At 46.6% G+C, this 15,669-nt stretch overlaps 1 protein-coding gene across 7 annotated transcripts in view; it reads left to right on the top strand.

Annotated features, from left to right (window-relative positions):
• NAV2 (neuron navigator 2) overlaps positions 1-15,669 on the top strand; it is a 378,822-nt gene that overhangs the window by 104,999 nt on the left and 258,154 nt on the right. For all 7 annotated transcript variants that reach the window (XR_012918953.1, XM_012756707.2, XM_012756702.3 and 4 more), the window contains exon 2: positions 9,797-9,914. Coding sequence is in view for 6 of the 7 variants with exons in the window: in XM_012756707.2 (XP_012612161.1) it covers positions 9,797-9,914 (118 nt within the window). In the remaining variant the exon portion in view is untranslated. The remainder of the gene's footprint in view (positions 1-9,796; positions 9,915-15,669) is intronic.

Here is a 15,669-nt window from a genome sequence, read left to right as displayed (position 1 = left end):
CTCATTGCTGTTCCCAGCAGACAGGGCCACCATTGTGTGTCTGTGGGGCCAGTCCCAGGCACAGCTCCAGCATCTGCTGCTGCGCGGGTCCCGGGCTAGTCTTGCCCCACTGCAGACTGGAAGAACCGGGGACTTTACCCGGAGCGTTTCCCTATTCGGATACAGCCCTGGGATGGCAACCCGTGTTATATTGGCATTTCTGTTTTTGCTTCAGTGACATTGTTGTGAAAGTATGTTTGCTTTGTGCTTTGGTGACATGGGAAAGTGTCGGCTTCCCTCTTGGGTTGGTTAGTCCTGAGTGACAAGTGGCCAGCTCTGTTCCCAGGGACGGGAGACACTGCGATGGCTATTGTGCAATAAGCCTTTCTCTCACTGCTGTTCCCACAGTGCTGTGGCACTCGATCCCCTGTGGCTGGTGGTGTCTGTGTGGGGGTTCCTCACTAGCAGCGTAGCAGCAGCAGCAGCAGCAGCCAGAGTCGCTGCTTTCAAACCCTGCATACCCATGTAACACTGGGAAAGTCACTCTACCTCTTAAAGCCTCAGTTTCCTCATCTGTAAAATGGGGAGAATAGCCTATTATTAGATGTTTGGTTCTCTTGCACTGTTTTCCTGGGTCAGGCAATGTTTTGTGCCACCCTTCATAGGATGCAGAGTGCTTTCCCATCATTTCCTCACTTGATCACCACCAAGTGTGTTGGGAACAAAAGGAATCTATTGTTTGCAAAGTACTCATGCTGTATGTCATCGTCTTTATGGTAATTATAATCAAAGCTAACATATTGAGCCCTTATTATGTGCCAGGCATTGGTAGACTATCTCATTTCAATCTCGCAGTAACCTGGATAGGTAGGTGATCCATTTTACAGATGAGGAAACTGAGGCTCAGATAGTTTAAGTAACTTGCTCAAGATCACTCTGCCGGGAAGTGGTTGAGGCATGTTTGGAACCTAAATGATCTGACTCTCGAAGGTGTTCTCTTTATCCTTTCACCATAGACATTTGGCAAATGGTAGTTATCATCCTACCCAAGACTGGGGCAAGAGCAGTGCCCAGCATAGGTGGTGCTCAGGCAAAGTCTGCTTAATGCACCAAGGCCATGCATGCAGCTCTAAGCAACTTAACTAGATATTCAGAGGTAAGGTAGGAGTAAGAATGGTGCCAGGATGTGGAGAAAGATAGAAATCCAGATTAGTGATAAGCTGTGCCACTCTCTGGTCACCTGCTCTGAGTGTGCATGTGTATGTGTCCCTTTGAAACAAAGACTTGCATGTGGGCAGGTATCAGGGTGTATCTGGGTGTATCTTTGTTTGGTGGTTGTACAGGCAGGTTACTACAGATAGGTAGTAACTACAGATAGGTAACAGGTAGGTTACTACAGATAAAAAGGTAGGAAACCTACAGATAGTTCCTCCATTGCACCTGCTGCCTTTTGGGTCCAGATAGGGATTTATACGCTTGGTGTAAATGTTTATGTTAACCATATTATAAAATGTATGTCAATAGCAAGGACTAGATAGTACAATTCCTCATATGCCCTGGGAGATGCAGAACCCAGTGGCATCTCAGTGCTCCTAGAGCCGGGCTTTCTGGAGTCTACCCTTCCCTACTAAACCTTGGGGCAGGTCAAAGGGGTGCCACAAAATTCTTCTACCATGTGTTTTCCTTGAGGGAAAATCTCAGCACTGCTCTCCCTTGAACACACTTGTTCTTCCTTTATACACAGTTTTAAAAGACTCTGGGGCCTTTTAAAGAAGGTCCAGCAACTCAGCAGGCCCTCAGGGCATCCTTGTGTACATCAAAACACTATTATTCATAGTGATATCCCTGGGCCATCAAGAAAAAGTGAAAATGTGTTAATTAAAAAGCAGGGATCATTATAATCCATTTGGAAAAGATTCCCAATGGAGTAGTTAAAAATGTGTGGCTCTTGGAAGTGTAAAGTTGCTGTGTTAACCACTCACATGATCTCATTTAATCCGTAAAACAACTGTATATCACTGCTGCACAAGTGAGAGACACTGACACTCAGAGGGGACGTGACTCACCAAGTGAGTCATGACTCACTACTCAGCAGGTAGGGCAAAGCCAGAGCTCACCCCTGGTCCACACCAGTACCTGAGACTGTAGGCACTGGCCTTCGTGATCAGTGTGGTTGTTGAAAATCCACAAATACCCTAAGTAACACAGCAGAAGATGGCAAGGATGGGGATGGAATGCAGGCCATTGCCCTCCAGGTTGGGCATGTAGGGCACTCTGAGAACATCGGGCAGAACTGGACTCTTCTGAGAAACCAAGCAGCAAAGCCAGTGTTCAGGCCCAGACCTTGTGCTGTGCTGCCTTGAGCAAAAGGTTTGCTTCTCTGTGCTCCACCTCTTTCTCCAATGTATAGAGCTAGGGACACCATTACACCCATTTGACTATTGTGAGGCAGTGGTTTTTAACCCCAAAGCAGGGGGCCACATTAATGGAGAGAAGGGAAGTAGAAAAAAGCCACCAGCTAATTGCAGTTTCCTCACCCCACCCTGTACAGTTAAAAGGTTACACGGGCACATGTGGGATTCCTGTGGAGTGAATACCTGCTCCTTGCTTAGATTCTGTGGATGCAGAAATGAATGTGCTCCAGCTTTACCCTTGATAACAAATGGTGCATTTGGATTTTCTTAAAACTGTGAACAGGCCAGGTGTGGTGGCTTATGCCTATAATCCTGGCACGCTGGGAGGCTGAGGCGGGAGGATCACTTGAGCTCAGAAGTTCAAGACCAGCCTAAGCAAGAGTGAGACCCCATCTCTCCTAAAAATAGAAAAATTAGCCAGGCATGGTGGTGCATGCCTGTAGTCCCAGCTACTCGGGAGGCGGAAGCAGGAGGATTGCTTGAGCCCAGGAGTTGAAGTTCCAGTGAGCTCTGATGACGCCACCATACTCTAACTGGGGTGACAGAGGTAGACTCTGTCTTAAAAAAAAAAAAAAAAAGACTGAACAGTTGAATATGCAGTGACATCCTTTGTGGTATTCAAGGACAGGATGGACATTCTACTATTGCTGCAATATTATTTTGTATTAATACTTAAGCGCATTCAGAACTAAACCATTTAACTGCATTTCTGCTCAGGCTTAGAAATGTCATTATGTTGATGATGTGACTAAAGTCCAGAGTGCGACCTCTTGAACTGAGGCCAAACAGTAGCATTGTCTTTACCATTAATCCACTGGGGACGCCTCAGACACTAAATGGCTGGTTTTCCTTAGTCTTTAGTCCCACGTTGGCCTGTCCTTCTAAGAAACACATCTTTCTCTGTGTCCCGTGGAACTGCTGTCCTGATGCCGTCTGCCTCTGGAGCCATCCGCGTGCCTGGCATATCAGCCTGGATTTACGGTTTAGTTGCCATGGCTCCATTCTAGCACTTTCAGTGCAGTTGTTTTGCAGAATTTTTCTTGGGTTCCTTTCTGGAGAGCTGCCCCCCTTCATTTGAGGGCTAATTGCAGTATAAAGTCAGCAATGCTATTATCCCTGTTGGCTTAACACGGCACAATTATTATCCGTTTTTGTTATTACAACTAATGATCAGGTTCTTTGCTTCAACTGATCTGTCAAAATTTTCCCTTTTGGATTTCAGCCTGTTTGATATGGAATGATGTGGAGTTATAAGCAAACAAATGACACACTCCCCGAAATTCTGTCAGGGGTAATAAAGTGAATCAGGATGAATGCACTGTTCAGCTGTCTTTGCCTGCCTTCCTCCTTTTATCTCTTTAAGCCTTTGACAGCAGCTTCTCTGCCTCCCAGAGCGATTCGGGAGCACCGAGTCTCTGGTTAGAAGTGGGGGGAGGTACACGCAGCAAGATAGGGGGGTCGCAGTGAGAAGGCAGCTGTGCCAGGGGACTCCTCCTTGGGTGCAAGTGTCCAGGGGTCCTCAGTGCCTTTCTCCTGGGAATGATGTGATGATCTGGTGTTGGAGTTGGGGTTGGGGATGGGATAAGGGTTTTGTTCTTTTCTACTGTGTAGTTCTTTGTCTTGCCAGTTTCTACTGAAAGTTCGCAGGTACCCTTGTGGAGGCAGACAAGGATCAGGGATCAGTGCTCTCCCAGGAAGAGGCAACAGCAGCTCTGGAGCCTCCATCGTTTTGGGGAATGAAAGGCTTTGGGGAAAACACTTCTGGATACCCGAGGCTTAGACAGGAAGCCCTGCGTGCTTTAGCCCTTGCTTAAAATCTTTCAAACACATGTTGCTTCGTTTTTGCTGAGTTGCTAAACCTGATGGAGTCTGTCTTTTATGACTAAGGATACTGTGAGTTTATTTTTCAAGAGTGCCCCTTTGGAAGAATGGTTTTCATTGCGTGATCTACTGAAACAGCAAGTGAAGGAGATGGGGCTGAATTTATGTCCATGCTTAGCATGGCCCATGAAAACTAATTTTAAAAATAAATCTAGGTGTTTTCTTGTGGTTTGCTTCTTCAAATAGTTGAGAGCTGGGGATGGGGAGGGGAGGGAAAACTCCAGATAATTAATGATCTGTGTTAGATGGGTCCTGATTAATGAGCTTGAGCTATGTAGTGATTTATTTTTCCTGCTGCCTCCTCTTTGCAATCAATAGAGAGATTCTGGTTGGAGGATTCGCTGAGAGCCCACATTATTTAAGGCTCGAGTATAATCAGTTTCCCAAGATTGCCCTTTTTCTCTCTGCTCATCTCAACCCAGCAACCACTTACTGACCACCTGCCACATTCGGCTCCTGCAAGGCACTACCAGAGAAGCAAAGATGAGTGAGATGGCCACTGTCAAAATCTGGCGGTGGGAATGAGGAGGTGGGGCCAGCATGCAAATCCTGGACGATTGCTTCATCATTTGCAGCTGGGATTTGGATGGGGACGTTAAGAGTGGGCATTGGAATTGAGCTAGGCAGGGTGGCCCCAGGTGGAGGAACTCAGGTGGTAGCAGGAGTTTAGAATCAGGGAAGTGTGAGGCATGCCCAATTTTCCTTAGGGTAAGCATAATTTTTACTGCCCAGCACTTGTATATATAGGTGTGTTATCTCATTTCTTGTAACACAGACTGGCAAACCACTTCTAGGAAGAGCTGGACAGTCAATGTTTCAGGTTTTGTGGGCTAAAAGCTCTCTCGCTCTTAACTGCCCAGCTTTGCTCTTATAGCATGAAAGCAATCAGAGACAGCAAACGGATGTGGCTGTGTCTCAATAGAACTTTGTTTACATACACAGGTGGTCAGCTGGAATTGGCCCAGATCGCAGTTTGCAAGCCCCTGCCTTATGACACACTGGTATAATCTCCATGTTATGGAGGATATAACTGAGGAACAGAAAGCTTAATAGAAATTAACTTGCCCGGGGCTAAGGGGCAGCTTGACTTGGTCAGATTCCGAAGACTGTGTTCTTCTACATACACTGTCTCCTCTTGACGGTCGGGATACATTCTGGGGAAGAACAGACGGATGATAAGTCTGCCTTGACTCACGGTGTGAAAAGTTTGCCTTTAATTCAGTGGGAAGTGGGGAGCCATTGTGATTTTTTTTTTCTTTTTTTTGAACAGGCCATTAGATTAGACCTGTGCCCTGGAAGATTCATTAGGCAGTGGTGTGAAGGTAGATTAAAGTTGAGAGAAGAAGAGTTCTTCTTTTGGAGTAGAAAGGTTCACTCCTTTGGCAGAGCCATTTCTGAACACTGCGGCCTTTGAAAGTTCTCCCTGGTGTACCTGATACTTGCCTGGCCTCACTGTGGCTTTACAGTGTGTGTGTGTGTGTGTGTGTGTGTGTGTGTGTGTGTGTGTGTGTGTGTGTGTGTGTCCATATGTACTCGTTCAAAGAGGTTTGCTTAACCTTGGTTTCTTGCTGGATTATGCAGACTCAGAAAGAAAGCTAGTTTTAGGGACAGTACACTTATTTTAAAGGGGGGAGAGGGGCATGGGCAATATATGTAACCTTAATACTTGTACCCCAATAATACGCTAAAAAATAAAAGAACCTTAATCACCTAGGCAGGGAGTGGCAGAGACACCAGCATCTCCTTCCCCTCCGTAGTGTCCTTGTCATTCTCCACTTGTCCTTCAGCTGATGTTCTTGGTGCATGTGGCTTTACACTTCAGGATGGTTCATGGTCCCTTTCACGTGGCTCCTAGATGCCTTTAGGGTTAGAACAGTGTGGGTGCACCCTCCAAGTCAGGGAAGAAGCCTTGCTCTGTGTACCAGCCTGGCTGGTTTCTGACCTGCTTTACTTTTTTTTTTTTTTTTTTTTTGAGACAGAGTTTCACTTTGTTGCCCTGGCTAGAGTGAGTGCCGTGGCGTCAGTCTAGCTCACAGCAACCTCAAACTCCTGGGCTCAAGCGATCCTCCTGCCTCAGCCTCCCAAGTTGCTTCGACTGCAGACACAAGCCACCACACCTGGCTAATTTTTTATTTCTATTTTTAGTTGACTGGTGAATTTTTTTCTATTTTTAGTAGAGGCAGGGTCTTGCTCTTGCTCAGGCTGGTCTCGAACTCCTGACCTCAAGCATTCCTTCTGCCTCGGCCTCCCAGAGTGCTAGGATGACAGGTATGAGCCACTGTGCCCAGCCTAACCTGCTTTACTTTTATACTCTGCCACACTTTGTGATTCCAGGTGGGGCATATTCCAGACTCTTGACATTTTGCTGTGAGAAGGGGAAGAAGTCCTTGAGTCATTTGTGTCCTGGAGGTTGAGGGTAGAGGCTGTGGCTGGTTTGGTTATGGCCCATTTTATGGTGCCAGTAGTAGAATTTCTAATTATTAGCCTTTATTTACTGAACACCTGGCGTGCACTAGATTCCGTGTCCTTTATACGTGTGAGCTCATTTCATTTTTGTGATAGCCTGATGATGTAGGTATGATTACCATCCTGCAAATGAGGACAGCTCAGCCAGAGGGCACAGAGGTTATCGGCAGCGCAGTGGCTAAGATGTAAAGCAAGTCTGTCCACGCCAAAGCCCTCTTCTTCACCAGCCTCCTCCACTGCCTGCACTTCCTGAGCCCCAGCGCAGGCGGGCTGGGGGCTTCTATTCGATGCCTTGCTGAGTCTTCATAACTACCTTCTTAGGTGGGCCTTATTATGCCCATTTTACAGGTGAATGAACTGAAGCCCAGAAAAGTTGAGTGACTTATCCAAACACATTCAGATAACAAGGGTTAGAACTAGCCTTGGGTTTTGAATTTTTTTTTTAATTCCTTTAGTGAGAACATAACTGAAGGGAGGGATGCGTCTAGAGCCAGTGGGAGGGTGTCATGGAGGGATGAATGACTCGACTAACATTCGTATTTGTACTCAGGGAGGCAGTATTGTAGTGTCTAACCCATTCTCAAATAAGTCAGCTTGGGCTCAAATCCTGGCTCTCCTTGTGGCCTTGGACAAGTTACTTTACCTCTGTACTCTTCTGTTTTCTCTTCCAAAAAGTGGACATCATAATGGTATCTACTGTACAGAATGAGGATCATATGAGTTAACATGTGTAGAGTGTTTATACCAGTGCCTAGCATGTAGCAGGCACTTCCTATTCTGCATAAAGTACTTTTTACCAATCCTTTGCAGTAATCAGTCTTCAGAATAACTGACAGATAGATAGCAGTGGTCCCTAACCTTTCTGGCACCAGGGACAGGTTTCATGGAAGACAGTTACTCCACGGATAGGGGGTTGGGGGTGGTAGGGGGGTTGGTAGGTAGCCGGAACTCAGGCAGCAATTCAAGTGATGGGGGCTGGCTGAGTCCTAAGTTTCATGGAAGACAATTTTTCCACAGACTGGGGTGGGGGAGGGGTGCGTGGTGATGTGCAGCTTGGTTCCTAATTTTACAGATGAGAAAACTTAGTCTCAGAGAGGTTAAGTAGCTCATATGAGGCGAGGTCATCCATCCATCCATCCACAGATATATATTGGGAAATTCTAATGTGCGTTGTGCTATTATAAGTACTTGAGATACATCATTGAACAAAACAGACCCAAATTCCTACCCCTGTGGGGCCTACAGAGCTAGGAATTAAACCCAGGTCTGCCTCTTTTCCTTTTAATATTTATTTGCCTTCCACTTAACAGTATCACTTAATGACCTTTTAGATTTCGCATTTTTCATTGTAATTACCAAGATGGCGGTCCATTTCCTTAGCTTTGTCTGTACTTATAAAATTGAAAATGATCTTGCTTTACTAGATTTTTGGTCTTTGGCAACTTGGGAGTCACAGAGAAGAAGACCAGTGTGGATTTAAGGATGGGGTCATCGGGCTGCAGTATAACATAGGAGCGTGCTGTGGGTGTGCCTCTCCTGCTTTTGGGTCTCTGCAGTGGAAGACAGAGCTGGGTGGGTGATAGGCAGGTACCGTTGCTGTCACCTCTTGATGACCTAGAACGTACTACAGCTCTGCCTCGCCCCTTCTTGGAACGAGGTCCTCGTGGTCCCCAGGTAGAGTAGCCAGAGATGCTGCCTCCCTGCAGGGGCCCCGCTTTGCAAGTCCAGCCCTGGCTCCTGTTCCCATTCCAGGAGGCTTGAGGGGACAGTTCATCCTGGGCGGACTGTTTGGAAACAGGATGGAGAATGAGAGCCTGGGCGAGGGTGAGAACTTCTGCTGCTCTGGGAGTCACACAGGTAGTTGGAGATAGAATGATCACCATTTTGGGGGAGGCATGGTGTGGATCAGTATGTGAACCTGTTGCTACTAACCAGGTGAGGTGGGACAGTTCTCTTTCTGAGTAGTCATTTGTTCATCTCACTCTGGGGAAACAAAAGAGGCGCCGATAAGCAAGGGCCCACATGTCCACAGACACACCCTGCTACAAGCTCACAAATCCATACGTGGACCTTAGCACTCAGAATTGATGGGGGCGGGTGTTTTGGTGTTTGTTTTTGGCTTTGACAGTTGGGGAGAAAGTTTTCAGGTGACAATTTTCTTGTGATTGTTGGACTGTTTAGAAGAAAATATTCTTTTGTGTACCCCCCTGAATATATACAACTGTTATATTCCATTAATTTAATAAATGGAGCAATGTGACAACATACAAAAGGAAAATATTCTTTTACCTTGATGATTCCGTGACCAAGAAGTTGTCATATGGGTCTGGTATGTTCCCCAAGGGGTCTCCTGTCCCGATTCCACGCATGACCCTGCCATTGCCTTCCAGGGCGCTGTGCACACCAGCATTGTGTTTAACTATGTCGCAATTTGGTGGATTTTGTTCACAGAACCCCAACAGTGAAAACGATGCCTGGCTTTTAAATTAAGCCAATTAAATTTGAGATTATTGTGAGGCCGTAAATAATTCCACTCACACACAAATAATTGAGGGGGCTTTGTTTTCCTACTTGGCTTCTTTACAAGGGACCCAGGCTCCTGAGAACTCGGCTAACTCAATAGCCCCCCTTACCCTGCAGTGGCCCCACTAAGAGATGCTTGTTGGGTGGTAACCTCCCCATACGTTTTCTCAATAAAGAGAAAAAGATGCGAGGGGGTGGGGGAGACTTCGCTTGCATCTAGAGCCACAGCCTCTCAAAGCCGTCTGGAGCAGACTGTTTAGTTCCGTGTCCCCTGCCCCATTCAGGCCTCCGCATGTTTTGAAGCTTTCTTTAGCTTTTTCCCTGAGCCTTGACGGCAGATCTCTCAATAGCGCAAGCCCAGCGATGGTTAGCTGAATGCCCGATCAACACAATGCCCTGAATTTTAATGGTGTTGGCTGGTCCGGGAAGCTCGCCTGTGGGACGGTGGCTGCTGCGCCGGCCTAAGCAGCTGCCTCAGACTTGAAGATGGGGTCCGACTGGCTTCCTCAAGCTGCCTGTTTGCTTTTTTGCAGATCTACACGGACTGGGCCAATCATTATCTAGCCAAATCCGGCCACAAGCGTCTCATCAAGGATCTCCAGCAAGATGTGACGGATGGCGTCCTCCTGGCCCAGATCATCCAGGTTGTGGGTAAGAGCAGATTTTACCTTGAAAGCTATGAGTCACAGTGGAGCCAGCCCAGAAGGAGCCTCGCGGAGTGAGGGCAATGGAACACCTAAATCTCTAAGAAGGAGGAAGTGTTTCCCATGCAGCAACAATCAAATAAGGGTCCATGTTTTTTTGTTTTTTTGTTTTTTTTGAGACAGAGTCTCACTTTGTTGCCCAGGCTAGAGTGAGTGCCGTGGCTTCAGCCTGGCTCACAGCAACCTCAAACTCCTGGGCTCAGCGATCCTACTGCCTCAGCCTCCCGAGTAGCTGGAACTACAGGCATGCACCACCATGCCCGGCTAATTTTTTGTATATATATTTTTAGTTGGTCAATTAATTTCTTTTTATGTTTGGTAGAGACGGGGTCTCGCTCAGGCTGGTTTCGAACTCCTGACCTTGAGCGATCCGCCCGGCTCGGCCTCCCAAAGTGCTAGGATTACAGGCGTGAGCCACCGCGCCCGGCCAGGTTCCATGTTTTGACTCAGGTTGTATGGGTACCAGCTTGCTTTTTTACTTTCCTTATTAAGTTCGCACACACACAGTAATCTCTTCTTGATCTTCTTAGAGGAAAGACTGGCCAAGGCCAGAGGGCATTGCTGGTGGCTTTGGAGAGGGGTGCTCTTCCCCTCCTCTTGCCTCCTCCTGTCTTTCGGGCTTTCTCATTTCCACTCTTGGATGGTACATTTTTTGTGGACTACTCTGGAAATATATAGATATTTTTTTAAGTAACGCAGAGCTGGTTTAATCCTGCCAACTCTAACTGGGTCTGAGAAATCAAAGGCCAAAACTCTGGAGAAAGTTGGTTGCTTCAGGTTTTAATAGTAGGGGGAGGAACTTGAGCAGTAGAGTTTTTCATGCTTTGGCTTTGTGCTGGGAGGAGAGGGTCCCTCCTGGGAAGGCAGGCAGGTGGACACTGGCCAGCGCTGTGCCTTAGGCCTTATGAGAACTGCCCCCTGGGCCTGCTTGAGAGCTCCAAGTAGACTGAGCAGGCAGGAGGTCAGTTAGGTGGCATTGGTCTGATTGTTGTCACTGGTAGCCTTGGCAGCCAATCGTGCCAAGGGAGAAGGTGCAGGGAAAGGACAGAAGCCCCAGCCCCTCCGGCATGTTGTTATGGAAAAGTTTGCTTACCCTTCAAGCCTGAGAAGTTGCCTTTCATAGTTGGAGCTCTGTTCAGATCTGCAGAGAGTGTACATGAAAACACAGGCTGGCCTCAGCTGAAACTTTTAGACTGCTGCTGCTCCTCAAAGAGGGAAAAGTTTCCCTACTGCCCTAGATTAATTTCTTAAGATGAGGTGCCATTGGTCCTCTTCTTTCTCTCCCTTTTTGTCCCCTTCCTGTATTAATTTTCCTTGCTGTGTAAAAAATTGTTAACAAACTTGTCTGCTTAAAACAACACATTTATTATGTTGCAGCTTCTAGCATCAGGAGTCTAGGCATGGCTTAGCCAGGTGCCTCTCTCAAGGCTGCAGGCAAGCTATTGGCCAGGGCTGCATTCTCATCTGGAGGCTTGACTGGGGAGGGGTTTGCTTTTATAGCCACTCAGGTTGTTGGCAGAACTCTTTTCCTTGCAATTATAGGAGTTGGGGTCCTGATTTCTCACTGGCTGTCAGCTGGAGGCCACTCTCACTTCCTGGAAACTGCTCACAGCTCCTTGCCGCAAGGGTCCCCTATTATGGCCACCTACTTCTTCATGCCATCAAGGGAGAATGTTTCTGGAGCACGTCTGCTAGCAAGATACAAAATCTTATATGATGTTATGTGATCTTGGGTGTCATAGCTCATCCCTTGGCTGTGTTCCATTGGTTAGAAGCAAGTAATAGGTTCTGCCCACACTGCAAGGGAGGGGCATGTACAAGGGCAGGGATGACAGTGTGGGCGTCCTTGGGAATCACTGTAAAGTCTGTCTGCCTCACTCCTCCCTCTTCTTCTTCCTCCCACTATTAATCATCACTTGGACCAAGCTCTTTAAAAAATTTCTCTCATTTAATTTTCTCAACATCCTTTTCAAGTAGGTGGTATCCTCCTCATTTTACAGATAGGGAAATTGAGTCTGGACAAGGCTCAGGAGCCCAGTATCACATGACTAGTCTGTGTGAGAAGTCTAAGCTGGGTCAGCCTTCACTCTGCTGTGTTAGGTCACTTTTCATGCCAGAGACAACCTAGTGCAGGACTTTGCCCGCCTTCACTTATTGAGCACCTACTGTGTGCCGGCACTGCACTTCTTGCTGGGAATAAAGAAACAATGTGCACAGCTCAGAGCCTCAGAAGAATGGGTACCATTTTTGGGTAAGGTCTTCATGGAAAGTGTGACTTGTACCTGAGTTGGGTTTAGAAGTTCCCATCAGCAGGGTCACGTTACACATGGGGGCCTACTTTGACTGAGGCTTGGGGGTTATGTGGTGTGCATCCACCAGAAAGAAACCTTGCCACATTTCAGAGCAGGCAGCAAGAAAGAAAGGAGACGCCTTGTTCTGCCCCAGCTCCATCTCTTCAAACTCTGGGACCTCGAGAGTCACTTCACCTCTGCTGCCTCTGTTTTCCTATCTTTAAAGTGAGGATTGCCATGCTTGTTTTGTCCGAAATTTTGGGAGGCTTATGAAATTCAAGTTAGGTATCAAATATGAATTATGTTTGGAAACTATGACATGCACCTGAATTGCACTTAGTAGCAGCTGCCTAGAAAGGTATGTCTAGAGTCGGCATCCTCAAACTATGGCCCGCGGGCCACATGCGGGTGTTTTTGCCCATTTGTTTTTTTACTTCAAAATAAGATATGTGCAGTGTGCATAGGAATTTGTCCATAGTTTTTTTTAAACTATAGTCTGGCCCTCCAACGGTCTGAGGGACAGTGAACTGGCCCTCTGTTTAAAAAGTTTGAAAACCCCTGGTCTAGAAGGATGGTGAGGTCTTGCTGTCAGTGTCAGAGTAGATTGTGATTGATTAGTCATGTCTGCCTTGGGCTCAGAAAAGGCCACTGGTGGCATGCATATTGTGGATTTGCTAAATATAGTGCTATGAGAACGTAACCAGCACAGTTTTTATCATTGCTCAGGACGATGCTTCCCTGAATCTATTCAGATGAAATGAGCTTCCCTAGACTTGGCACCCTTGGGCCTGCAGTTCCAGAGGCTCAAGTTAGTACCGGCAGCCCAGGCTACACCTTAGGCTCCCAGGTGGTTTCCCTTAGCTCACCAGGAGAGGATCGCTGTGGCCAGGGGCTCCCTAAGTCAGGCCATATGTCAACATGTGACTTTCTCCCCAGCTGCCCTGTGCTGGGGCTCACACCCTCTGCTCTGTGCGTGGAGAACAGAGGCCCAGAAGATGGGGAGCTGAGAAAGAAACAAGCATAAAAGTCTCCTGTGTGACTTCTTGTCTAGACTGTCTGTCAGCCAATCCAGACCATTTCATCTTAGACTAGCTTGTGAGTACAGGTCTCTTGGTAAGGGAGGGGGAGTGGTGTTTTCTGACCAGGATACAGAACTACTGACTGTTTCTAGTCTTTAGTTTTTTTATTTTTTGAGACAGAGTCTCACTCTGTCACCTGGCCTAGAGTGCTGTGGCATCAGCATAGCTCACAGCAGCCTCAAACTCCTGGGCTCAAACAATCCTTTTGCCTCAGCCTCCCGAGTAGCTGGTACTACAGGCATGCACCACCATGCCTGACTAATTATTTCTGTATATTTTTAGTTGTCTGGCTAATTTCTTTCTATTTTTAGTAGAGACGAAGTCTCACTCTTGCTAAGGCTGATCTTGAGCTCCTGACCTTGAGCAATCCTCCTGCCTTGATCTCCCAGAGTGCTAGGATTACAGGCCTGAGCCACCGTGCCAGACCTGTACTCTTTACTTTTGAAGTCCATGCCTTCCCCATGAATCTGTACCCCCATAATATGCTGAAATAAAAAAAAAACAAAAACAAAAAGAAAAAAAATGTAAAAAGATATATTTGTATGTATATGTGTACTTAATATACACATGTGTGTATATTTATGTAGATATAGATTTTTACATATCTATATGTATAGATATCTACTTGTCTATATCTATATACCTACATAAAAATCTTCCCAGAATTAGAGTCTTGGTGACAGCCATCTTGTGCAGGATTGAATTCTAGTGGCCGCACTTGTTCTTTGACTGGGGAGCTCATACTCATTCTTGGAAAGTCAATTTCTCTCTGATACCTTTCCTAGCTCCCCCAGGCAGAGCTGGAAGGAGCCCCCCTCTGTCATTCCACTGGCTGCTCTTTTGTGGCTGGGTCTTCTCCGGGTCTGGGTCTGAGCTGTCTTCCTTTCTGTGTTCACAACATTTAGCATGTTGCCTGGCATGCAGTGATGTTGAGGAAAAGCTGAGCGGATCGGGGATAGGAATTGTATTCACTGCAAGCCTGGGTTGGATTGTTTCCTGTAGGTGGCCTGGTTATTTCCCCTTCTCAGCATTTAGTATTTTTCTAAACGTTCCTGTAAACTGTATATCACACCCTTCTCCTTTCTGGGATTCTGCTGCAGCTCCCAGCTGTCAGGTTTGGAAGGGACCTTTAAAAACCCCCACCTGAGGCGTGAATTGCTTCTGTGAACAGTGGTCACCAGCCTCTGCTGATTGCTTCCTGCGCTGGGCAGCTTATTACCTTTCCAGGCACTAGTTCTAATGATGGAGAGTTAGAATCCTCCAAAAGCTCTTGTCTTAGTCCATTTTGGCTGCTGTGACAAAATACCATAGACAGAGTGGCTTAGAAACAACAGACATTTATTTCTCATAGCTCTGGAGGCTGGCAGATGTGGTGTTGGTGAGGGTCCGTGTCCTGCTTCAGAGATAACCATCTTCTAGCTGTGTCTTCACATGGTAGAAGAGGTGAACAGGCTCCCTTGGGCCTATTTTATAAGGGCACCAGTAAAGGCCCCACCTCTTAATACCATCACATTGGAGATTAAACCTCAATATGTGAATTTGGGGAGGGCCCAAACATGCACACCATAGCGGCTCTTCTTTCATTAATCATAATCTGCACCCCCCTCTTGGTAGCGTCTCTCTCTAAGTTCTAGTTTTACCCTCCAGGGCTACAAAGAACAATCTAATCTAGGGACAGCAAGAGCATTAAAATAAATTGAGTACACTAGTGGATTATAACCACTGAATAACATAGGATGCCATAAGTCTATGCCAACAATAAATAGATATGTAAAAAATAGATGCATCAATGGAGGAGAAGAGAGGACTCAGCTGCACAGGAGAACACTGCTGACAAATGCGGGAGTTGCAACATCATGGTGAAGATGAGTTAAGGAAGGATTCGTCAGTGGATGCTGAAATCCAGAGGAGAAAGTTTGATGAGGAGCAGGGTATTTGCACTGTCTCATCGTCTCTCTCCACTGATTGCTTATCAGTTGCAAGGCCAATATAGTAACCGCTGAGAGGAGTATCCAGACCACATCGTGACCAGGTGATCAAAAGTACATCACTGGTAAAGGACAGGTGGCATCCATGTGCCTTCTGATGTGATTGAGAAGAACACAACAGCATTAATGTTGTAGTCCAATCAGGGACGGAAGACCTGAGACTGATCATGGGGAATCTCAGACAAGCCCAAATTGTGGAACATTCTATTATTAAGAAAACCCACCCAAACTGTACTGTATTGTTCAAAAACATGATGCGGTGAAAAGCAAAGAAAGGCAGACAAACTATTCCAGAGTAAAGGAGACTAATGAAACACGACAGCTAAATATACTGTGTGATCCTG

This window comes from Microcebus murinus, chromosome 4 (genome assembly GCF_040939455.1).
Source record: "Microcebus murinus isolate Inina chromosome 4, M.murinus_Inina_mat1.0, whole genome shotgun sequence".
NCBI lineage: Eukaryota > Metazoa > Chordata > Mammalia > Primates > Cheirogaleidae > Microcebus > Microcebus murinus.
Note: the sequence above shows the minus strand (reverse complement) of the source record. Positions and strands in the feature narration are given on the sequence as shown.